This window comes from Pelmatolapia mariae, linkage group LG10_11 (assembly GCF_036321145.2).
Source record: "Pelmatolapia mariae isolate MD_Pm_ZW linkage group LG10_11, Pm_UMD_F_2, whole genome shotgun sequence".
Taxonomy (NCBI): Eukaryota; Metazoa; Chordata; class Actinopteri; order Cichliformes; family Cichlidae; genus Pelmatolapia; species Pelmatolapia mariae.
The window spans coordinates 13,862,701-13,888,770 of NC_086236.1; the positions used below are offsets into that span (position 1 = coordinate 13,862,701).

The 26,070-nt window shown below is 40.8% G+C and overlaps 1 protein-coding gene across 3 annotated transcripts in view; it reads right to left on the minus strand.

The window, feature by feature from the left end:
• Positions 1–425: 425 nt before the first annotated feature.
• Positions 426–26,070, minus strand: part of LOC134636715 (glutaredoxin domain-containing cysteine-rich protein 2) — a 31,166-nt gene continuing 5,521 nt past the window's right edge. The window contains exons 2-6 of one of the 3 annotated variants that reach the window (XM_063486835.1): positions 16,397–16,543; positions 15,725–15,908; positions 13,737–13,846; positions 3,460–3,687; positions 426–1,742 (exon numbers count right to left, since the gene is read on the minus strand). In XM_063486835.1, the coding sequence (XP_063342905.1) occupies positions 1,569–1,742; positions 3,460–3,687; positions 13,737–13,846; positions 15,725–15,908; positions 16,397–16,453 (753 nt within the window). In that variant the 5' untranslated portion in view covers positions 16,454–16,543 and the 3' untranslated portion in view covers positions 426–1,568. Of the gene's footprint in view, positions 1,743–1,770; positions 1,918–3,459; positions 3,688–13,736; positions 13,847–15,724; positions 15,909–16,396; positions 16,717–26,070 lie in introns of those variants that run through there. The other 2 variants (XM_063486834.1, XM_063486836.1) reach the window with 2 other exon arrangements.

A 26,070-nucleotide genomic window follows, 5' to 3' on the forward strand; every position in this document is an offset into this window, starting at 1 on the left:
GCTTGCGATGAGTTGATGTAACCTTGCAAAAATCAAATGCATGAAGGTGATCACTCAAAGCTGACAACAGCAGTGTCAGAGCTATTAAAAGCCTTTCCCAGTGAGGCAAAAAGATTTAATTTTGTTTTCCTTTTCTGTTAAATCATCCTCAAATGTCATGATAGAAAGTAATATGGTTCATTGCCTTTGATTTGAGGTGCAATGAATACGATGCAGAGACTGGGGATTATGCGGCGTGTTGCATGTTTCCTATTTTTCAAATTTGTACCAATAAACAACTAACTCACAGTAAAAACAGCCATCTGAGGAAAGACTTTTAGGTAATCAAACATGTATGATTGGAGACAGAGAGTGACTCATAAGGCTCAGTGAAAAGGCAGGAGACTTTTAGGAATAAAGTCAATAAAACATATGCTCACTGCAAGCTTCACTGTTTTAATAGATAAGATCTGAAATGTTGCCATAAAAACATGTCTCCATGGGCACTCTGGGATGTGGATTATACAGAGGAAGATTAAAAAAAAAATCAGTAATCTGATCCATACAACAATCCTTTCTGCATCAAAGGCTAAACTTTAAAACAATAATTAATAAAATAAAAAAAAACATTGAAAAGGTATTCAGGCATTTTTATTTAATTAATTTCCCCAAAAAATGTGTAGATATACCTTTAAATGATCTAAAACTGTTACAAAACAATCCCAATCTCCTGAGCTGGTCTACAATAAATAATTTCTGTCATTTAAATCATTATTTTCATTCATATTTTCATCCATAACACCTCTTAGACTTTTATTATTAACACACCATCTGAAATCAATACTGAGAATGTCAAACATTTATTATCTGTTGAGATGAAAAGTGGCTTAAAAAGATTGCATAGTTACCCCCCACCAACGAGAAAAGCTCTGGTCGACACGCACATATGTGTTGCAGTAACACCGTTATTTGGGGGGAACTCACATTAAACATCATCTCCTGATTATTGCTGTCGCCGTTTATCAAACAGTCCCATTTGTCTCATTCCTCTCTGTATTTTTCTAAAAAATAATAGCATCAATTATCCTGGTACAACCCATTATGTTCAAGTGAAAAAGGTTTCAGTGTCTCTGGTGAATAGACAGGGGAGCTATGAACAGGGAACCCTTCCCAGTAGACACAATAAACTGTGAAATGTTTGCATCATTTTAATTAAAATGATAACTCTGTTGTGGAACCAGGTTTTATCAGGATGAAGGCAGCAGATGCAAAATAACGTGACAACAAAAAAAAGTGATTATGTATTTGTGTTATCGCAAGCCATGTTCACTGCACACAGTAATTGTATTTTATGATTTTGTGCCCACAGTCACAATCCCCCTCTCCAATGTCCAATGATGGCTTATGTTTCCTAGTAGTGCTTTGAAACACCCCACCAAGAACGTTTTGGATTAGAGCAATACTGCCACTGAGACAATTCTGACAAACCCGTAGCACACTGGGCTTACACTCACTCAGCCACACACTCTCATTCACTCACTCACACTCTCGCTCTCTCACTGCCAGATATGGGTGTCAGCCAAATGGTGCTATTTACTGGAGCAGGACTGGCACTTCTCCAGACCATAGGGGTAGCAGGCTTGGCAACGCAGATCACTGATGGACTCATTGAAGCGGTTCGCCAGCATGGACAGCTTGCTACCGTGACACAGAGAGCAGGGAGCGGAGCCCGAACCGCCACAATGCTGGCAGCTGGCAGCCTCCTGGAGACAGAAAAAACACATTAGGAGATGGAAGAGGGGTCCTGTGAGGTGAGCAAAGGGGTCACAAAGGGAGGAAGGGGTGAAAAAGAGTGGGGATGCAGGGATAAAGACTTAGCTGAAAAGGGGAGTCGGTCAAGTTTGAAGGAAAGGCTCATGTCCCCCCATATCTGAAGGCCTGTATGAAAAATGTGTGCAAATGTGAGGTTTGTTGCTTTTGAATTACAAACATCTGTTTCTGATAATAAAACACAGTTTTCCACTTAAAGTTAACACAAACATTTACAGTGCCACCAAAGGCCGCGTCATAATCAGCAAACATTAACGCCGCTATCATGTATAACTGGTGTGCCTGCTGGCAAACACTAGAAACCTTAATGATACAAAGAATTTTTCTAATAATATTTCTAATTAAATGGCTGTGGTAAGTAGCTGTGCTCCAGGATAATGTCCAGCCAGTCTGTCATTTATTATACCCAGTTGGTCATTATTGCAAAGTTTACAGTAATGAGCAGCTGCTCTGTATGTTATCAACTGAATGATGACTGAACAGAAACAGAAGCTGAGCTGTGAGGTTACATTTGAAACAGGATAATTAAAAAAAAAAAAAAGAAATATATTCACTTAGATCCTTCATGAGTCCCAAATTGTTGTAAAAGGGAGAGCTAGACAGCTTGGCATGCAAGGGTCAGCCAGAAAAAAAGTCTATAACAAAAAAAAAAAAAGCCAACAACAACAAAAAAACCCTCTAAAGGTGCTGCTTTAGTAGGGCCCATTATTTGCTTCTATATGAGTGCAATACAACAGAGTCATATAAAACAGGACACGGTATTTTCCAGCAGAAAGCAGCTACAAAAATAAAATGGTGCTAAAATTCACAAGGCAAAGGGGCAGGTAAGGTTTGTCTTTCAATGAAAGTTTATGTTCTCACTTATAGCTTTGGTGACTCCAAGATAAACATAAGGATGCTTGTATATACAGTTATTATTATTATTTCATAATCAGGTTCATGTCCAGATTGTTGTCCAACAGTTGCAGAAATTTTTCATGTATAAAATCAAGTATGAATCTAAGCTCTTCTTGGAAAAAAAGGCAGACGATGAATATAATGAATTGTCACTGCTAAAGATGGTGAAGAAGAGAAAGGAACAAACAGGAGTGAGATGACGAAATACAAGGAAAAAAAACAGGCTGAGAATGAACTTTTATGGAGGCAGAGAAAATGAGAAAATAACAAGAGAGCTGAGAAAATGATGGAGGGATAAGGGAGAAGAGAACAGTAATCATCCAAGGAGGTGAGAGGGAGGGAATAATAGCGACCTGGGTATCCTTGCTGGCTGGTAAGCAGCAGGCAGATGCTGCAAGGGCAGAGTAAAACTGTGGACTCATCAGTATTTGTTCACAGTTGTCAGATAACACTAGGACAATAGGTTGGTGGTTGTTGCAGCAGGAAGGTAGAAAAGAAAGCGAATAAGGATACAAACATGTTTGCATTTACAAGGAAACACAGAGGAGACTTTGGTGTGAGGCAGAAACAGAAGAAGATCCTGCAGTCGTTTTCTTGAAAGCAAAGATAAAGTGAAGAAAAGATGGCTGAAGACACATGCAGAGAAAGTGGGATGGGGAGGAGGACATGGCGAGAGTGAGAATACCAAGAAACAGAAATGGGGTGATAAAACCTTACCACACCACTGAGAATAATTTGACCAAGGATCATTACCTTGGTATCAGTGTCGCAGATCTGTTTCTCCTCCTTCTCCGCCTCCTCCTGTGTGAAAACTGCTTTAGCCCTCCTCCTGCTCCCCCTTTCCCTGGCCTTTGGGTATCCTTCCAAGTCAATGAGAGGCACTGTGTGCTGCCGAAACATTTCAGGCTTCTTCTGCGGTGCTTTGATAATGCGCAGATTGCTGGTATAGATGATTATCTTACCAAAGTCCAACACTGGGGACTGAAAGAAATGTAAAATATCAGATAATCCTGCATCACTTTCTATTAACAACATCAGTGCCATGTTGCCATGTTGTTGTCTGTGTCTGTCTATGTCCATATGTCTCTCATCCAGAATTATGAGTTTTGTTGGTTCATGATTTCTTTTTGGTTTTTAGGAAGGAATTTATGATTTTCAGTTCACAGTTGCAACTGTGTTGTATTCTTGTAAGCTACAACATTAAAGTTGATTTTATTTAGTTCATTCACATCTCCCCAGTCCTGCATCTGAGTCTGCATTCTGTCTGCCACACAGCTGTTTCATGACAATTAGGCCCAAACAGACAAATAATTTTAATTAACTTATACATATGCTAGATGTCTTCTACATTTCCCAACTCCAACTGCTCTCTGATATTAAGAAAAAAAGATTTCATGTTGAAAAGTGTCATCGCTTGTCTAGAAAAACATGCACATCCTCAGTGGTTATCTAGACAATGAAACAGTGCATCTGAACAGGGCAATAGCCCTAATCAATGCTAACAGCTGACCTAATTGTCTACCTACCTGGACTGTTTTGGGGGGGCAATAATGTGCAAATATTTATTCTTTAATCTATTATTCATACCATTTTTGTACTTTTTATCCACTTTAAAGTTTACCGTGTTGTGTTTAGTTGTGTGTAGTGCTGACGTGGGATAGTTTTCCAGTTTCACTGTACTATTGTAAGTATGACTGTGCAATGACAATAAAGAGTTATCTTATCCTATCTTTAATAATGGCAAATATTGATACTTGTTATATACATTATATTCGCTGGCCACTTAATTAGGTGCACCTTACTAGTATCTGTTTGGACCCCCTTTTACCTTCTGAACTCCTTTATTCTTCATGGCATGGATTCAACAAAGTGCTGGAAACACTCCCCTGAGATTTTGGTCCATATTAATCTGACAGCATCACAGAGTCGCTGCAGATTTGTCAGCTGCACATTCATGATGCAAATCCTATTCGCTCTGTTGGACTGGGCTCTAGTGTCTGTGCAGGCCATTTGAGTATATCAAACTCCTTGTTACTGTATGTTTAAGATTCCAGTTTGAGTTGATCTGAGCTGTGTGACATTTTATGCTATACTCCTGGAAGCAGTCATCAGAAAATGGATACACTGTGCCATTGATGGACATAGTTAGAAAGAATACTCAGGTAGGCTGTGGTGTTCGTACTAACGATCCCAAATTATGCCAAGAAAATATCCCACATACCATTATACCACCCCCATTTGGTTATGCCAAATTCTGACCCCTATAATCCGGATGTTGCAGCAGAAATCGAGACCCATCAGACCAGGCAACATTTTGTCAATCTTCTATCGCACAGTTTTGGAGAACCGCGCAAATAGACTCTGTGTTTGCAGCTGACACGACTGGGATCCCAGTGTGGTCTTCTGCTGCTGTAAACCATCCGGTTCAAAGTTCGAGGTCATCTTCACCATGTCTATTTTAGAGGTTTTTTTAAAAAAATTTCTTCATTACATTTAACCCTTTGTTATTTTGATGGCAGCTTTCTGTGGGAACAAAGCAACCAGAGAAGATTGGCAACCTTCATCTTATTATGCAGGGATGTCTTACTGATTCCAGACTCATGTTCACACTCTCTGTAGTATTCAGGATGATGTAAAAAAAATTTAATACACACACACATATATATATATATATATATATATATATATATATATATTAGGGGTGCAACGATACACAAAATTCACGGTTCGGTTCGGTTCGATACTTTGGTGTCACGGTTCGATATTTTTTCGATACAAAAAAATGTTCATGCTTTTTTAAGTTGTCATTTATTAAAATTATAAATGTATATTTTAACTCAAAAGTACAGTTTTTAAATTTAATGTTGCTGATTGAGAAATCCCTCATCTTTGGAAAAGAGACTTTATTACAGAGAAATGGCTCTTTCCAAAATAAAAGCTATACTATACGCTTCTTCTGGGGTATATTCTCAGCAGCATATTAAACATATCAGGTCCCCATAAGGAGAATCATGTGCTAACAGCTGTCTAAATGACTCAGGTAAAGTCTGTAGCATGCGTGCTTGTTGTTTGTGCCTGCTTCCACTTGTCTTCGCACTAGGATGATGTCGGAGTAAATGTGCAGTCATATTCATTGTGTTCCCACTAGTGCTGTCAGCGTTAATCTGAAATGACCTTAACGCCAAAACACGGCAAATCTCCCTTAACGAGCTACCGCGGATCGACCCGTGCGTGGGGCTGGATGGCGTCAACACGTTAACGAGCTAACTGCTAACACAGTAGTTCCCACCCATGTAATTGAGCATTGCGTGGCACATCCGATATACTGTTTTACTTTTGTCCATGAGGCGCTTACCTTCAGGGTCATACTTCACATCAAGACCAAAATAGTTCCAAAGGCCAGATCTGAATGAGGGTGGGGGAGGTTCAATTTGCCATGTTGCAATGAGCTAGCTTCTGTCTTGCTAGCTTGCGCTGCGCTCAGTGGATCTGCGCTCGACAGTGCAGCCTAGGCGCAGTAGACGAACGCAGATCCACTGAGCTCTCAACACAGACAGCATCGTCAGAAGAAAAGTTGATAAAATAAATTAAAAATGTTGTATTGTTCGATACACATGCGTACCGAACCGAAAGCACTGTATCGAACGGTTCAATATCGATACGAGTATCGTTGCACCCCTAATATATATATATATATAAAAACACCCAGCACGCCCCTACGGGCGGTTTATCCTTCAAGCTCGGGTCCTCTACCAGAGGCCTGGGAGCTTGAGGGTCCTGCGCAGTATCTTAGCTGTTCCCAGGACTGCGCTCTTCTGGACAGAGATCTCCGATGTTGTTCCCGGGATCTGCTGGAGCCACTCGCCTAGCTTGGGAGTCACCGCACCTAGTGCTCCGATTACCACGGGGACCACAGTTACTTTCACCCTCCACATCCTCTCGAGCTCTTCTCTGAGCCCTTGGTATTTCTCCAGCTTCTCGTGTTCCTTCTTCCTGATATTGCTGTCATTCGGAACCGCTACATCGATCACTACAGCCGTCTTCTTCTGTTTGTCTACCACCACTATGTCAGGTTGGTTAGCCACCACCATTTTGTCCGTCTGTATCTGGAAGTCCCACAGGATCTTAGCTCGGTCATTCTCCATCACCCTTGGGGGCATCTCCCATTTTGACCTCGGGACTTCCAGGTTATACTCGGCACAGATGTTCCTGTACACTATGCCGGCAACTTGGTTATGGCGTTCCATGTATGCCTTGCCTGCTAGCATCTTGCACCCTGCTGTTATGTGCTGGATTGTCTCAGGGGCATCTTTACACAGCCTGCACCTGGGGTCTTGCCTGGTGTGATAGACCCCAGCCTCTATGGATCTTGTACTCAGAGCTTGTTCTTGTGCTGCCATGATTAGTGCCTCTGTGCTGTCTTTCAGTCCAGCTTTGTCCAGCCACTGGTAGGATTTCTGGATATCAGCCACCTCCTCTATCTGCCGGTGGTACATACCGTGCAGGGGCCTGTCCTTCCATGATGGTTCCTCGTCTCCCTCCTCTTTCTTGGGTTTCTGCTGCCTGAGGTGTTCACTGAGCACTCGGTCAGTTGGGGCCATCTTCGTGATGTATTCGTGGATGTTTCTTGTCTCATCCTGGACTGTGGTGCTGACACTCACCAGTCCTCGGCCCCCTTCCTTCTGCTTAGTGTACAGCCTCAGGGTGCTGGACTTGGGGTGAAACCCTCCATGCATGGTAAGGAGCTTTCTTGTCTTTATGTCAGTGGCTTCTATCTCCTCTTTTGGCCAGCCTATTACCCCAGCAGGGTACCTGATCACGGGCAGGGCGTAGGTGTTGATGGCCCGGATCTTGTTCTTACCGTTCAGCTGACTCCTCAGGACTTGCCTGACCCTCTGTAGGTACTTGGTGGTTGCAGCTTTTCTAGCGGCTTCTTCATGGTTCCCATTCGCCTGCGGGATCCCCAGGTACTTGTAACTGTCCTCTATGTCTGCAATGTTGCCTTCTGGTAGTTAGATCCCCTCAGTTCTGACTACCTTCCCTCTCTTTGTTACCATCCGACTACACTTCTCCAGCCCGAATGACATCCCGATGTCATTGCTGTATAGCCTGGTAGTGTGTATCAGTGAATCGATGTCTCGTTCACTCTTGGCATACAGCTTGATGTCATCCATGTACAGGAGGTGGCTGACAACCGCTCCGTTCCGTAGTCGGTATCCGTAGCCAGTCTTGTTAATGATCTCACTGAGGGGGTTCAGGCCTATGCAGAACAGCAGTGGGGACAGAGCATCTCCTTGGTAGATCCCGCACTTGATGGTGACTTGTGCTATGGGCTTGGAGTTGGCCTCTAGTGTTGTACGCCACATCCCCATTGAGTTCCTGATGAAGGCTCTTAGGGTCCTGTTGATCTTGTACAATTTTAGGCATTCCAGTATCCAGCTGTGGGGCATTGAGTCATAGGCCTTCTTGTAATCAATCCAGGCTGTGCACAGGTTGGTCAGTCTGGTCTTGCAGTCTCGGCTGACTGTTCTGTCTACCAGTAGCTGGTGTTTTGAGCCTCTGGTATTCTTGCCATATATGTATATATGTATATATATATATATATATATATATATATATATATCTATATATGAAAGTTTAAAATATACAAGCAAAATAAAAGAAACATATTGATTCAATTTATCTCTCTTACTTTAAAACTGAGAGTGAAACCCTAAAATAATGCAGCCTAGAATTATCATTAAACCTTGTTAGGTGATGGACCTCTGTAGAGCCACTGTGCCATCCTTTCAATAATGCCCTAAAAGGATAAGCTAACTCCAGATTGCTGCTCTCTACTGATAAATGTGCTAAATACTGACTTGGTGACCAGGGCCAAGTATTCCTTTGTTTGGAGGATAAAGGAATGAAACTGACATCAAGCCAGCAGGCAATGTGGCTGACCTCCCTTTTAGCCTGCTGCACTAATGAAGCTGCTGCCATTGTAGCTCAGTAAAAATGCATTTTTCAGTCAGATTAACAATTTTATTGCTTTTGTTGCACACATTTCATTGAGCAACATGCAGCTGATGTTCTAATTGCCTAAGATCCCTGTTTCATATTTTAAATCTGGATTGTATGTTTTGTTTTTGTGTAGCCATAAATTAATTATTACATAACTTTGCATTCACTGATAATTGTGTAATGCTTTACTGTAGTGTGTCTGCTTGCTTTTCAGTACATGGACTCTTACTATGCATGTGTATATATTTAAAATAATCATATGTTACTGGAATAAATTCCCTTTGAGTAAATGGCAATTGAATTTTTAAAGAAAAGGTTAGACATTCACTACATTATAGCAAAGACAAATTATATAGTATTTATCACCAAGTAAAACAAAAGTTGAAATTATAATGAAATTATAATGTTGAAATAGTGTACTGAAATCAGTTTTTAGGTGTGACAACTGGCCATAAAACATGTTGAGAAGATCATGTAAACAGTGTAAAAACAAAACAAAAAAATCTTGATCTGTATAATATAGAACTCAAGATTATTCATTAAACCAAATATATTAGAAATTTACAGTTAATTGCTAGCTCAAGTCTGTAAAATCTGCAGTATAGCTCGTTGGTGTTTGCAGTTTCTTTTAGCATCGCATGGTCTGACTTTGGGCTAAATTTGTTGAGAAGTCCACACCGGGGAAGACTGTGCATTGTTTTTATACACACCTGAATGCTCCAGATCTTCTGCTTTCACACAGGTGGTCACAGTTGTTAATGAGCAGTTAATCACAAGCATCTACAATGAAAACTCTTTTTCACATGACAGAAAATCTAAAAAAAAAAAAAAAGTTCAATAATTGGGTGGCACATAAATATAAGAAAAGTGCGATTAAGAGTTTATGAGTTTAAGAGTTTATTAAGTTAGGTTAAGTTAAGTTTTATTAAGTTTAGTTTTCTTACATAAAAAAACTATTAATGAAGACAGAGAATTGCTATCATTAAGTCCAGATGGTGTATTTGCCAAAACTATAAATGTATTATTCTAAATCAACTGATAAATGTAAGTTATCAGGCTTCCTCTACAGTATATGCCACAAAGTAGATACGAACTGCCCATGGAGACAACCCTTGATATTTGGTCAGCTGTGATGTGCTGTGATATACAGTACATGCTGTAGACAGGGATGGTTATTGCAAAACAATGTGATGACAAAACTTTTACAAACCCAAAGAATTTGTTTGTGTATTGTATACTGCTTCATATACCAATCTGAATATCACCTGGTATAGCTGATACTGGCCAGCCTCTTTTTTATGTACACACTGTTCCACTGTAACCCTAAGTGTCTGTATATCAGTGCTTTCATTTTATATGCAGAGAGAAACAATGACACTTTATGCTTTCCATAAAGCATCATTGAGATGCTAATGACTCAATTTTGTTGCCAGAATAAAAGAATAAAAGTTAACTAAATCGATCGTGAAACTCTTAATAGCGACTGACTGTTTTGATTCCAGCTCATTTAAACTGACAAGTGAATTAGAGTCTTTCAGAATTTACAAAATCTGAATTATCAGAACCAAATGGTCAGTGTCCAAAACCTATTTACTGAATTAATCTTGTTTTTTTGGCAAAACCTTGAACAATTATATACAGTTTTCTAATAAACACATTTTAACTGCCATGTGTGGCATAACAGCAATGATGGGTGGCAGAAAACATGCAGCACAGATGCCATTGCATTAAAAAAAAATGCTACAAAATTGTTCACATTTGTTGCTAATGACATGATAAAACACCAGTTTACAGTGCACAGACAGCAGTGAAAATAAAAAAGGCACTAAACACTTATATTAGTTAATTAAAAAAAAGCATGCTGCTTAAGAGATTAAGTGGTGTTGTATCTACAACAGCAGAGGCCCCAGTCCGCAAGATCTTCAACGCACACCTCCGGCAGAGCTTCAACAGCATTCCGAGGGAGACTGGGGACATTGAGTCCGAATGGACCATGTTCAGCGTCTCCATCGCCGAAGCTGCTGCATTGAGCTGCGGCCGCAAGGTGGTTGGTGCCTGCCGTGGTGGTAATCCCCGAACCAAATGGTGGACACCAGAGGTGAAGGGAGCCACCAGGCTGAAGAAGGAGTCCTATCGGGCTTGGTTAGCCTGTGGGACTCCGGAGGCAGCTGACAGGTATCGACAGGCCAAGCGGAATGCGGCTCGGGCAGTGGCTGAAGCAAAGACTCGGGTGTGGGAGGAGTTCGGAGAGGCCATGGAAAAAGACTTTCGGACTGCCTCGAAGAGATTCTGGCAAACCGTCAGGCGTCTCAGGAGGGGAAAGCGGTGCTCTACCTGCACTGTGTATAGTGCTGGTGGAGCGCTGCTGACGTCGACTGAGAAAATTGTCAGGCGGTGGAAGGAATACTTCGAGGACCTCCTTAATCCCACTGACACGTCTTCCGAGGAGGAAGCAGAGTCTGGGGATGAGGGGAATGACCCGCCAATTTCCGGGGGCGAGGTCACTGAGGCAGTTAAACAATTCCTTGGTGGCAGAGCCCCTGGTGTTGATGAGGTCCGCCCCGAGTTCCTGAAGGCTCTGGACGTTGTAGGGCTGTCTTGGTTGACACGCCTCTGCAATGTTGCGTGGAGATCAGGGGCAGTACCCCTGGACTGGCAGACCGGGGTGGTGGTCCCCATCTTTAAGAAGGGAGACCGGAGGGTGTGTTCCAATTACAGGGGAATCACACTCCTCAGCCTCCCTGGGAAAGTCTATGCCAGGGTGCTGGAAAGGAGAGTTCGTCCGCTAGTCGAACCTCGGATACAGGAGGAACAATGCGGTTTTCGTCCTGGTCGCGGAACATTGGACCAGCTCTTTAGCCTCTCGAGGATACTTGAGGGTGCATGGGAGTTTGCCCAACCAGTCTACATGTGTTTTGTGGACTTGGAGTAGGCACTCGACCGTGTCCCTCGGGGTGTCCTGTGGGAGGTGTTGCGGGAGTATGGGGTGTCTGGCCCATTGCTACGGGCCATTCGATCCCTGTACAACCGTTGCAAGAGCTTGGTTCGCATTGCCGGTAATAAGTCGGACTCGTTCCCGGTGGGTGATGGGCTCCGCCAGGGCTGCCCTTTGTCACCGGTTCTGTTCATAATTTTTATGGACAGGATTTCTAGGCGCAGCCAAGTGGCGGAGGGCTTTCACTTCGGTGGCCTCAGAATCTCATCTCTGCTTTTTGCGGATGATGTGGTTCTGTTGGCTTCATCGGGTGAAGGCCTCCAGCTCGCACTGGAACGGTTCGCAGCCGAGTGTGAAGCAGCAGGAATGAGGATCAGCACCTCCAAATCTGAGGCCATGGTTCTCAGCCGGAAAAAGGGTGGTGCCCACTCCGGGTCGGGGATGAGTTCCTGCCCCAAGTGGAAGAGTTCAAGTATCTCGGGGTCTTGTTCGCGAGTGATGGGAGAAGGGAGCCGGAGATCGACAGACGGATTGGTGCTGCGGCTGCAGTGATGCGGACGCTGCACCGGTCCGTCGTGGTGAAGAGGGAGCTGAGTGTAAAAGCGAAGCTCTCAATTTACAGGTCGATCTACGTCCCTACCCTCACCTATGGCCACGAGCTGTGGGTAGTGACCGAAAGAACGAGATCGCGGATACAAGCGGCAGAAATGAGCTTCCTCCGAAGGGTGGCTGGCCTCTCCCTTAGAGATAGGGTGAGAAGTTCGGCCATCTGGGAGGGGCTCAGAGTAGAGCCGCTGCTCCTCCACATCGAAAGGAGTCAGTTGAGATGGTTCGGGCATCTGACAAGGATGCCTCCTGGGCGCCTCCTGGGTGAGGTGTTCCGGGCATGTCCCACCGGGAGGAGGCCCCGGGGCAGACCCAGGACACGCTGGAGAGATTATATCTCTCGGCTGGCCTGGGAACGCCTTGGTGTTCCCCCGGATACGCTAGAGGAGGTGGCTGGGGAGAGGGAGGTCTGGGCTTCTCTGCTTAGGCTGCTGCCCCCGCGACCCGGCCCCGGATAAAGCGGATGAAGATGGATGGATGGATGGATGGATGTATCTACACATCACAGATAACTGATGTGCTAGCACAAAAAAACATGCATAGTTACCATTTCTTTTTAAACAAAACTAACAAAGTTTCATAGCATTTCTGCACCAACAATGTGATTCCCATAGAGCCATTGACTGAAAACTTGCCATGCCATAGCATGGAGTGCACCCAGATTAATGTAAAAACCAAACAGTTACAGTTACCTTATGTAGATTATTGCAGGAACAAGCAATGTTTTTTGAATGTTTTTTACACACTCAACCCCCTCAACTTTTTTCTGGCTGTCCTTCAACTCAAAGGGGGGGGGGGGGGGCTCTCATTAAGCAAGTGTACAACACAAACTTAGAACGATCAAAGATGAGGTCAAAGCCTTTTCTCTGGTCTTCTATAGCTCAAAAACGTGACGCTGATGAATAACTAGTCATCTTGTTTACCATATGCTGTAAGATGCAACAAGTCAGTGAGTCAAAAGTAAATGTTTTACTTGTATATGCGAGTAAAGCATTGACCTTGACCATCATATATGATTTATTTGTAAGTTGGAAAATAATCTGTAGTTCAGCAGTTAACACGTTTGCTTAATTCACAAAAGTTTCCCAGCTCAGGATCAGGGAGAAGACACGAATGCCTGGGAGGGTTTTGTCAGAAAGGGCATCCGGCATAAAAAAATCTGTGCAAATCAAATATGCAACCCCTTGCAAAAGGAGCAGCTGAAAGAATCTTTCTTGAAAATGCATTCTTTTTTTTTTTCTCATGACGACTTCTTATGTTACAAATGAAGCACCTTTCATGAAATCTGACACCTCAGCCTAGATCTATGTATAAAGCACATTCCTAGCTTCACAATTCATGCCCAAACATGGAGTTATTTACATTAATAAAGTCTGAAAACAATGTGTTTAAAATTTTGAGAAGAACAGACAAATATAATTGGCACTGTTGGTGAAAAACCTACATTAACTCAACTAAAATATAATATCAAATTCTGGATTTTTACCTTGCTGTCTCCCTCTCCTTCCTCAGTCTGGCCAGCTGCAGGTTTGTAGCTTCCCATTCCTCTATATACATTTATTCTCTGGGCTATGAGCCCTGTTGGAGGATAGACACCTGCGTACAGAATAAAACATGTTGTCAGGCTAGAGTGAGAACTTGTATACAATATTTCAGACTCAAGTGCAGTTTTCATCTGTAGCAACAGCATGTGCTCTATTTCTAACACATCGATGTGCATTGATCACTTAGAACCAACTACTGAAACCAAACCTATAAACAGTGGTATCCAAAGCACCTGGTGGGAGTGTGGACCAGCAAAAGACATCCAAAGTGGTAGAGTCCATTTCCTTAGAGCTGTTTTTCTTATTAATGGGTGTGGATAAGTTGTGGAACACTTAAAATATTGCGACCGTGTCCAATCAACTTGCAATCGCTCTGCCTTTGAAATGGTCGCTTTGAAGAGGGAGACGAGGCTTGAGGCCACTCTAGTCAGTTGCCCTCTTCAAACCAACTCTGTTGCATCAAAACAGTGATAAAATGGTGATAAAGTGGCAATAAGATGGGTTCAGATTGCTATCTGATTTCCCCAATCTATTTGTGATAATACAGCAATCGGCTGTGACAAATAATACATTTGTTGCCGTCTGTGGCAATTCTTTTGCCCTCTGATGTAGATGGCAACCAGTAGACCATGCAGAATTCACACATGTGGCACAACTCTCTCAGCCGCAGACTGAGACAGATGGAAATAGGACAATACAATTTATAAATTTAGAATATCTAAATTTATAGATATTCAGAATTTATAGATAATTTAGAATATCTAAATTTATGTAAAATACAATCAAAGATGAAGATACTTCATTTAATCAATGACCATAAATCTACTTAGAGAAGTGTACAGTAGACCTACATAAAGCTTCAAGATCATCAAGCAAGAAACAGATGACTAAAAAGCGGACTATTCAACAACATTAGCTGGTTATAAACTCACATTATACCAGCTAATCTTAAACTTGAGTGTCCTAAAAATAATCACACTTTTCCTCTGATAAATAGTGTGATTACATTCTCAGATCATATAAGAGTTTATTTGTTAAGTGTTTGAGTCCCAAATTGTTAGCTCCACTTCAAAAAGAGTTTTACTAACGCCAGCTAATAGCAGCAAAACCAACAATGCTAACCAACATAACAGTTCAGGATATTCTCAACAACTCACTTCAGTATCACTGTCATGAGACAGAAATGAGCTTCATCTGCTTGTATTGTACACCTTTTTTAAAGTTTTACAGCCTCCTCCAGCGCAAATAGAAGTGGACACCTGGCATATTTGCAGGTGAGGTAACACTGACACCTTACGATCACTACAGATGAACAGCAGCCAGAGAATTCTGCACTACAGCAGCTGCTATAGTTAGGACTATGCACTTAAATAGGGAGGGTAAGAAAAGAGAATTCAGCTGACTGAAACTACTGACATCTAGTGGGGAAATTTTACACACAGTACCTTTAAATACATTGATTAGGCAGTCAAATAATTATCTTGGTTACCAACATCAAAATGGGCTTTAAATTCAATCAATTCTAGTTAAAAATATATTTTTAAATCTTCTACAAACATGTCAAAATAGCCAAATATGCAAATATGTGACCTAAAGTAATTTACAAGCTCACAGTTTGTGTTCCAGTCTTTCACTTTATCTGGCACATGCTGCTTTGCAAATCCAAAAAACTGGAGACATGGATTGAATTAGGACTATCATTGTGTTTGCTGAATACTTTCCCTGTAACATTTAAAAGCACGCTGGACATTTCATGCTACTGGATTCATGCTACAGGATTAACTGTGCGTGTTTTTACTTTAATGGTGAAAAAAAGATCACTTTATGCAAACTACTACACCTTGCTTGCCTTGCCTGCTCCCAGTTTACATGCAGTATTGCCCAAGCAAACAATCCTAAGGGCAACCATGCATATAAAGTAAAAACCCACTCTGTTGGTCTCCATGAGTGTCCTCAAACCCGCAGAGCTGCTCCATCTCGAGGTGGCTGGGAGGGATTTTGCGGTGGATAAAGCTGTGAGGGTATTTCTCCTCGGGGCTGTCCAGCTCTTGACCGTCCTCGTACACGTGCTTCAGCACTCGGCCACTGTAGGATGATGCCAGCTTGAACCTCACCTGCAGTTTGGAGTGGAAGGTGACATCTTTGATTCCACTGCTTGTTGTTGCTTGTAACACCAAAAACATTAATTAGTAACTAATGAGTGATTAACAAGTAACTGAAGAGTTTCTTTTATCTTATAGTACAAAGCACGTTGAGGTGATTGTTGCTGTGAATGGGGCTATATAAATAAATAGACTATAGGTAGGTTTATAAGCAGAAAAATATGGTATTTGACCATCTGTGCAAATTTTTGCAGAATGTTAATACACACATCAACAGTCCTGTGTCATTCTCTATTTGCAGCTTCACAACATGAGCTGCAAACAGAGAACTCTTTAACTATGTGCTTAAAATCACCTGCTAATAGTTTTGCAATAGTTTAGAAAAAAGAGAGAGAGCGGAGGCTTGATAATTGAAACGACCTTAACAAGTCTTTTCCTCTGAAACATTTATAACAGTGAAACCTATAATTTCAAAATAAAGTGGTGTCATAAGAACTCACCTTTCTTGGCTTGGTGTCTTCATAGTGCTGATTCAGTTTTCTCTGGAGTTCCTCCATGATGGCTGATTGAAGAGCAGATGCAGAAAGGGGGTCACTCCATCCAATGAGCTCCTTACCTTACAGCTGGACACTGTGGAGCCTGCTGTGCTGAAAGGTTGTTTGTAAGAATGGATAAATTAAAACTTGGATTAATATACAGCTCGATGGAAGCACAGCAGCCGGACTAAAGAGCCGTGAGTAAGGAGTGGGCGGATGACAAAGATAGGATGGCAATGCTCTCTCTGTGTGTCCTGCCTCCAGAGTTTGCCTGTACCTGCTGTTTTAAGGGACCCACCTTTCTAGCTCTCAGTGCTAAATTATTCACAGATAGATCGAGTGTACAAAAGGGTGGTTGCGAAACCAGAAGCCCTGTCATCAAATAATTATGATCACAAAAATAGAAAGCATTTGGAGCCTGCGTGTTGCTCTGTGTGTTTGTGTGCAAAATGGAGAGAAAGAGAGAGTAAGGCAGTGAGTATGGGTGCATGTGGGAGTTGTTAGATAGTTGTAGCTGCAGCCTGTCATTGGACAGGAGCCGAGAGTATCTGTGGTGGAAAGTAAACATGGCATTTGATGTCTGTTGCTGTCATAAAGAAAACATTTAGCCTTATCAAAATATCTCTATAATTAGCGAGCTTCAAGTGGCATCTGACTCAAATAACATATTACTTTTGTAAGGTGTCTTCACATTATTATACTGTTAACAGATTGAGTGGTTCATCCCTGAAAGTCTAATCTGAAGTGCCCTGGAAGTGAAACACCAGTGTTCTAATTTATATGTGCTTGGGTCTGATTGATGTAAATTTCATCAACAAAGAGTGAACACAAGGCTCCAAGAAGACCTCTGTGTGACCTCTTTGTGACTCTGTGCTACCTGCACTATGAAGGCACCAACTACATATGAGTCTTTCAAGTGGACTATGCAATTGGATTATAAGAACTTTCCCATTATATATGTTATCCATGTCTGCAAATTGATGGAATTCTGTCATGATGTGCCCAGAATCACCACAACCTCAAAATCACCTTTACTCCATGAGTTAAGACTTCACAGACATTCCAGAAGATTTTGGATACATCCATATCCCAAATGTTAGTCCTTCACAAAAAACTGAAGGTTACTTTAGTGCAGACATGACATAAATATTACTAAACATAGTTTTAGGCTTCAACATTGTGATTTACAGACATGAACTTAGAGCAGCGGCCCCCAACCTTTTTTGCACCACGGACCAGTTTATATCCAACAATATTTTTACTGTCTTTAAGGTGTCGCGGATAAATACAACAAAATAAAACCCAATGCCGGTACACAAGAAAAGAAGATTTCTTCATAACACACGGGAAAAGGCCCAGGGAAACCGAGTTAACGATAAAAATGATTTAAAAGATAACGATAAAAACCTTGAAAACCATAAATTTCACATACGAGCCCCAACACTTGTGGCCTGGTGCCAAACGACTCACGGGCCACGGACCGGTACCGGTCCATGGCCCAGGGGTTGGAGACCGCTGACTTAGAGCACTCCTCTGTGCCTTTTCTGGTCAAACTTCAAGCATGAGTAAGTTCAAATGGTACGGAAAAACGACCACAATGATTTTTTATATGAACATTTTATTGATAAAGTAAAATGGTAAATGGTAAATGGCCTGCATTTGTATAGCGCTTTTACTCAGTCCCTAAGGACCCCAAAGCGCTTTACACTACATTCAGTCATTCACCCATTCACACACACATTCACACACTGGCAATGGCCTATGGACTCAAAATGTGGTCATAAATATTTTGTACTTGTAAATCAGTTTTGTACTTGTAAATCAGGATTTGTATGTGTAAAAAGAATTTGTGTGTGTGTAAAAAAGATTTGTGTGTGCGTAAAAAAGATTTGTATGTGTAAAAAAGATTTGTGTGTGCGTAAAAAAGATTTGTATGTGTAAAAAAGATTTGTGTGTGCGTAAAAAAGATTTGTATGTGTAAAAAAGATTTGTGTGTGCGTAAAAAAGATTTGTGTGTGGACTTAGCCAAAAACCCCCTGCAAGTTACACGTACGAATTTTGACCCTATTTTTCTTCCTTTCATCTGATTGGTCAATGTCATGTCAATCACAAATGTAATAATCCAATCAGAGAACAGATGGGTTTGGCTGTCGGAGGGGCGCTTTTTTTGAACTGCAGGTCCTTGAAGGGTAATACAGTTTGAAGCTGGAGGATCTCTATATAAATATCCGATAGCAGCTAGGTCCGCTAATTTTCAGCAGCTGTTGAAAGGATAAAGTTGTGTTATATCAGTGGTTAGAAATACCATCATTACTTTAGGATTAGTTTAACACAAAGTCAGGGCTGACCCGGGACCATTGCTGTGAGTCACAGTGCGCAGCATAAAGGTCCTTTCACATCGGACGCAGGATGTGCTGCTAATGCTAACTGCTAACTAAAAGCAAAGGATCCAGAATTTGTTGCGCTGGCTGCTGAGCTCTGTGGGTTTTTGCAGCAGCTCTACCTGTACTAGATGCACCTGCTCCTTGTCGTTTCTCTCTGATTTTATGTCCTCTACAAGAGTTTCGGGGGTTTTTTTTGCTAGTTCTTCAAATGTTCAATAAAAACATGTATGCTAATTCATAAGGAAGAAAGCTTTGTAATGAAGACTGTCATTTCCAAAACACTGCCCGCCCCCCGCGGTCCGCAGCGCTGTTGAAAAGGCTGTGGAAGTCCCTGTATTAAGCACGTAGACCTGTGACACAAAAATCACCAAACTCAGACGACCACAGACTGTTTTCCTTCGTGGTGATGAAGGAAAACTCTGGGTTGGCATGTACAGTGTTGCCAATTCTTCAGTAAGGAATATCGCTATTGGCTGTCCTAAAAGTCGCTAGAAGTCGCTAAATGACGTCATCACCTAATTTGCATAATTGGTCATGCTAATATAATTGTAACCTGCGTTGTTGGAGAGAGAAATAACATCGTGGAAGAGACATAAAGTGAGTAAAAAACGTCCTACATGCATTTAGAGTTTATTTAGAACTACAAATTAAATTTCTTTTAGCAATTATTGTTTTTTTAATGTCACAATTCCAACCCTGCTCCTTTACCCGGGCTTGGACCGGAAAAAGTGACCCGAAATAGGCACTCTGGTGGAGTTACTTTGTGTGTGTGTGTTTATAAGTAGTTTTGAACCTTGTGATCCACAAAACAGCATAAGAGTAAAAGAAGAACTGACTGCGTTACAGTCAGTGCGGGAACAGCGGCTTCGCTCATGCGTGATTCATTTGCAGTTTGGACGCATAGGTGTGAACATCTCCTGCCCTGATAGCAGCTGGGGGAGGACTATCCTCCACCCGTGAGCGCTTTGGAACGGGCGAGGTGCCCATGGCAGCACCCGCTGCTTGTTGAGAGTAAGAGCGATACGCGCTTTCACGTCAAATAGTCATCATAAATAAGTCTCCAATAACACCAGAAAAAGTCGCCAGATTTGTCGCTAGTCGCTTTTTAGAAAAAAAGTCGCTAAGGGGGTCTGAAAACTCGCTAAATATAGCGACAAAGTCGCTAAGTTGGCAACACTGGGCATGTAAAAGGGCATTTATTCCCTTCAAAGACCTGCAGTTCAAAAAAAGTGCCCCTCCGACAGCCAAACCCATCTGTTCTCTGATTGGATTATTACATTTGTGATTGACATGACATTGACCAATCAGATGAAAGGAAGAAAAATAGGGTCAAAATTCGTACGTGTAACTTGCAGGGGTTTTTTGGCTAAGTCCACACACAAATCTTTTTTACGCACACACAAATCTTTTTTACACATACAAATCTTTTTTACGCACACACAAATCTTTTTTACACATACAAATCTTTTTTACGCACACACAAATCTTTTTTACACATACAAATCTTTTTTACACACACACAATTCTTTTTACACATACAAATCCTGATTTACAAGTACAAAACTGATTTACAAGTACAAAATATTTATGACCACATTTTGAGCCCATAAATGGCAAGCTACAATGTAGCCACAGCTGCCCTGGGGCGCACTGACAGAGGCGCCCCAGGTAATATGGGATTCAAATGTTTTGCTTTATTGACGCAGAGATCTTTTTGCTACCTATAGTTATAGTATAGTAGAGTGAAAAAAGTTTTCATAGAACTCTGTGAAGTCCAGTGAAAGATAACCCTATTGCTTCCATAGAAATTAAGAGGATACGTAGCAGCCAGGTGCTGCTAAACAAATGAACTTGATTAATTGGTCATCTGCAAGTATAAACATACACCTTTTTTGAGTGTATGATAAAACAATATCACAATCAATGAACTACACCACAAACTCTACAGTCTCTTTTCTCTAAAAAGAACATGGCAACACAACTTAGGTTTGCAAAGTTGCAGAACCCCAAATATAACAAAACATCCATAATAGAATGGCTGAAAAAGGCCCAGGGAATGTGCAGACCTCAACCCAATTAAACTGCATTTAATCAACAAGATTGATAAGCAATAGTGAGACCTTAGAGTTGTGAATAAACAAATGTCTGCAAATTTCAGTGAATTTAAACAACATTGTAAAGAATAGAGAGCCAGAATTCCTCTACAACGATGTGGCAGAGTGATGAGGTCATACAGAAAAAGATCGCTTCAGGTTATTGCCACTAAAGATTGTTCTACAAGCTACTGAACCATGGGTAGAGTTAGTTTTTCACAGGACAGCACAGAGCCCTAAAAAATGTTCACAACTTGCCCAATTAAGCAGTGCTGTGGAAGTTTTCCTTTTAATAGATATTATATCAAATCCAAAACAGTATTATGTTAAACTGTCCACCAAATGGAGCCACACTTTCTCAAGTTTAAGCCTTTCTAAGAGGGTCTTTAATATGAGCAAAGGAATACACTGCTTTCCAGGAGAAACTGAATTTTACACTATGTACAAGACTGATATTTGATGCCTCTCTAATGCCTTTGATAAACAATGTTTTTCTGTTTTTCAAATGATCTCATCATATAAAGGGGTCACTCATATCTCTAATTGTGTTCTTCATCTTTTCCATAATTGGCCCATCAGACTATTATTAGGACTAACTGAGTGTGATCAGCATTCATTTAAGCTTTATCCACAAATATAAAGAGTAATTTAAGATTTCAGCCACAATTTTGAGTGGAGGTACTAAAAGGAAATTCTGCATCCCCTCTGCTTAGTCAGTTGTAGGTCATATCCTGGTATCATGTGTGGGACCTTGTGTGTATCTGTGTGTCAGTGAGTATGTGCATCTATTTTCCAAAAACCTGTGTAAGTCCTATGTAAACAATGGATCTGGAATATACCGATAGCTATTTGAATTGCTCTGTTTACACAGTTTTCTTATTCAAAGTTTGAAACTGCTGACGGCAGTGGCAACTTTTTCCCTGCATCTTCAAGAAGCGATTTTACAGAACAAACACTAATCTAACAAATGGATCTCATTTACCCCATGCATGTCGAGATCAATCTCACAATTATCCTTACAGATGACTGTTATTAAATCGAGAGGGAATGGATGGTCTAAAAGTAGGGGGTGAGAGCATTCAGATCACACAGAGACCCTCCCTTGTCTCTTCCGTGACCGAGAGTCAGCTTAATCAGACTGCAGAACAAGCAAGTATGCCTACTCAGGCGTGAAATTGTTTTGGGTGCATCGCAATGAAGGAATCATTTAATGTGCCAGGATTCTTGCTGCTTTCGGTTTAAATGATTGCCACTGTAAATGCGTATCTCTGTGTCTCCACATTAACAGTTCATGTATATTCTATTATCCCCATTAAAGCTCCCCCGATACAATATTCGGTATGAGCTTCATCACTCAGGTACAATGCGTGGTCTCTATCTATAAGTCACCTAATTCATTTTTAGTGCTCTAAAGACAGTGATCAAAACTGGGAAATAACAATTTTGTTTTTACTGTACTGGTGATAATGCACTTGGACTCAAGTGAATAAAAGAAGCTTCAATGAAGCACAAATTTAAATCCAAATGGAGGTCCAGCCACCCAGATGGCCTGATGCAACATCTATGTACTAAATTTGGATTTGTAAATTAGAACTACAACTATAACTTGTATTGCACCAACAAATCAATTATTATTAAAATGAATGCTTGTTGTTCCTCTCCAGATCTTTTAATCTAATTCTGGTCTGTCACACCCTGTGTACATTTAATGGCCTCGTCTCAGTTGTTTATGCCTCAAACCCTGCGCAGCTATTGTACCACATCTTACCTTACGCTACATCAATCATAGACACTTTGTATTTAAGTTATCATGTGTGGGCTAAGTTTGATTATCCACACCCCCAACCCCCAAGAATCCAAGAGCACCCAAAGGAAGTTGGTGTGTTTTACTAGACAAGTCTCACTTTCAGGGCCTGAGGGCAGCATATGTCCTTGCAACCCTTTTTTGTGTACCCTCAAAGTTTCCTCATCTTTGTCTCTCCAGATGTAAGTGCAACAATAAAATGACAAAAAAAAAAACAAGAGAGCGAGGTGAAAAACTCACTCACAGGAGACATACTCATTATTTTTTCTTTTTCTGACACCCTCCCAAGGGGGATGGTATTGACTGACTCTCACACGAGCTGCACCTATTTTCAAGCAACAATAGAAGAGAGATCAGTAACAAACGCTCGCTGAAATTTCTCCACCCTGGTCATTATCGTGAAGGCAAACGGTTTGGGCAAGGTGGAATTAGTGACATTTAAGGAGTATATAACTATGAAAAAAAAGGACAGGCGCTTTGCCATTTTTAATGAAACCACTTATATTCTACAGCCTCACTCTCTTTATCTACCCGTTTCAGTACCAACCTCACATTTTAACTCTACTGCTCTGCCCTTAGCAGACTAACAGGCAGGAGCGAGCAGGAGCATCGGAGGAGGAAGAGAAAAGGACAGAAATTAAAAGAATTGAAAGGCTGAAATTAGAGATGGATGGGACTATGAGGGGGGAACCAAGAAGAGATAAAGGAGGAGTGATGAAGCTACAGATGAATTTGAAAGACTGTATTTATCTTCAGACATTTCCCAACACACTAATGTCACATCTTTTCTGAAGGTTACAGGCAAAAAGAAAGAAAAAATGGACCCCAGACAATAGACTGGGATGGTTTCTTCTGTGTTAACTGAATGGAATACAATTATCATATGTTCACTGTAGAAAGAGATAACATTTACGATTTGCAGATGATATAACATGTTGTCTAGTACAACTAAAATTACTGTGTGAACAACTTCTTGTTTTCTTCTTTTCTTTTTTTTTTTTGATGAATGTCATTGAGTAGATCAGGAAAAACCCCTGGTTGATAACTTCACACCACAATTTTTAGCCTAACAGTAATAAAGGCAAGTGTATATTGTAAGAATCACTTTTTAAAAAAAAAAAAACTCATGAGAGCTAGTGGTCCAAGTTTACAAAAAGACTTGATGACAACGCATAAACCTTTAACACTTAATTTAATTAAGCTGCCATTTAAAAAAAAATCTCTTCCACAGCAGCAATGCTTTAAATAGAACTACTTATGCATTTAAACTTCATTATCTTAATTACAGTGTCTATCAAATGATAAATGTTGCAAGTAACACTGAAATTAATATTTAATATTTCACTGGGACTGATTTTCTATCTCGTTTTAATTAGCTGTTCGCTGGTGATGATGGTGTGTGCAGCTCTCATAAAAGCTTATGCTCATGCAGAAACGCATGTCTGGGATGTTTCAAAGGCCTCCTCCTGTGACCTCTCCACCCCACTCTAATTTCATCTTCAGGAAGAAAAAAAAAGTCTCAGAAATGATGCATGGCTGTCTCTGCCAACTGCAATCCCAGCCACAATGAGATTCAGGACAGCGGCAGGGAAATCATGGCCAAGAATAAGCATTCCACTCGTACTATGCTTTGTATTTTGCTGCAAGGCCTATTTGATTACATTGTCCAGAAAATAATTGAAGGTGGCTTGAGGTGGTGCCCACAAGCAGAATTCAAGACAAGTTAGTTCAAGTGGAAGAGGGAAAGAATTAAAGTACAAAGGTTCAAATATATTTAGACGCCTTTGAGACTATACTTATAGAGAGAAGTGCTGCGAACAAAGATTTATTATAAATCATCACCATTTATTTGTCACCATCTCAGTTTAGTGTGTTAATGTTAAAAGCACAGATGGGGCTGTGATTAATTTTGCACTTTTTACTATTTTATTTTAAATATTAATATAAAATACTGGCTTTTTTACTTAAGCTACATCAACTCACTCAAATGATGCAACATCTGACAGAACACTGTCGCTAGCATGGCTAAAAATACAGAAGTATTTTGAGTAATTGTTACAAGTTGTTTTGTTTTTTAAACAAACCTTTTGATGTGAAGGCTAAGAATCAACTTACATAAAAAAATAACCACCAATAGAATTATGTGTCACTGATAAATCAGCCTTGGCTGACAGAACCAGCCCAGTGGGACCTTTTCAGGTTGTCTAGCTAAAGTCCTAAGTAACTAAGTTAATATGTAAGTAAAATTTATCATAAAGCACGATTCAAGACACCTTTTTACTGAACAAAATGTGGTACATAGTAGTAGGAACTATGGTGTTTAGGAATAACTCATTTACAGAAAACACAAATATTTCACAAATCTGTCAAAAACTTAATACTTAAACTGATGTTTTGGCACACCGGACTTCTCTGAGAAATCAGAAATTATTCAAGCATAACACTCAACCACAAAAAAACAACTAATTATTCTGTTCAGGAATACAAATAAATAACTGTAATTTGGCATCTTGATCAAAAATGTTAATGTGCTTTATTGCTTTTTTTCAGCTTGTAAAGCAGTAAATTTGAAAATTAATGGATGACAATAATTACGTGTCAGTATTAAAAATATCATTTCGATTAAAGTGACTGCACATACTAATATAGTTAACATTACAGAAACATGAACAAAATTATTTTGGTTATTAGCAACACTGTTGATTTAGTGCAGCTGTGACAGAAACCTTACATCGACTGATTAGATAGATAGATAGATAGATAGATAGATAGATAGATAGATAGATAGATAGATAGATAGATAGATAGACATAGAAATATGAAAATATTATAGATAAATACATGAGACACAGATTAAGAGACCTTCACCAGCTGTCAGACACATACTGACAGCAACAACCAGAGAACAGCAAAGGAAAAGTAGAGTTACAGACATAACAACAAATGGGAGATTAGTGGGCTGGAAAGGACAGGGAATAACGGTGGGTGTTGAGCCTAGACTTAAAAGCAGAGATGGAGGCAGCACTGAGGGAACATGGAGGGAACTTTTTATTTGATGTGTGACCTTGGGGCATGTAACTTTCCCAGTGGAGCTGAGAGACTGGGGGCAGAATGTAAACAAATGGGGTTGGTGGTATATGTTAGAGCCTGCCTGTTAAGAGCCTTAAAAACAATTAGTAAAATATTGAGAATATTGAGTTGAGTGCAGAGAAGCCAGGATACGAGTGATGTGCTTCTATTTTCCAGTACCAATGAGTAGTCTTTTGCTTGTATTCTGCACCATTTGCAAATACACCAAACATGGGGGACGGGGGAGACCAAGGTCTAAGAAACTGTAATAGAGGCATAGGTGACTTT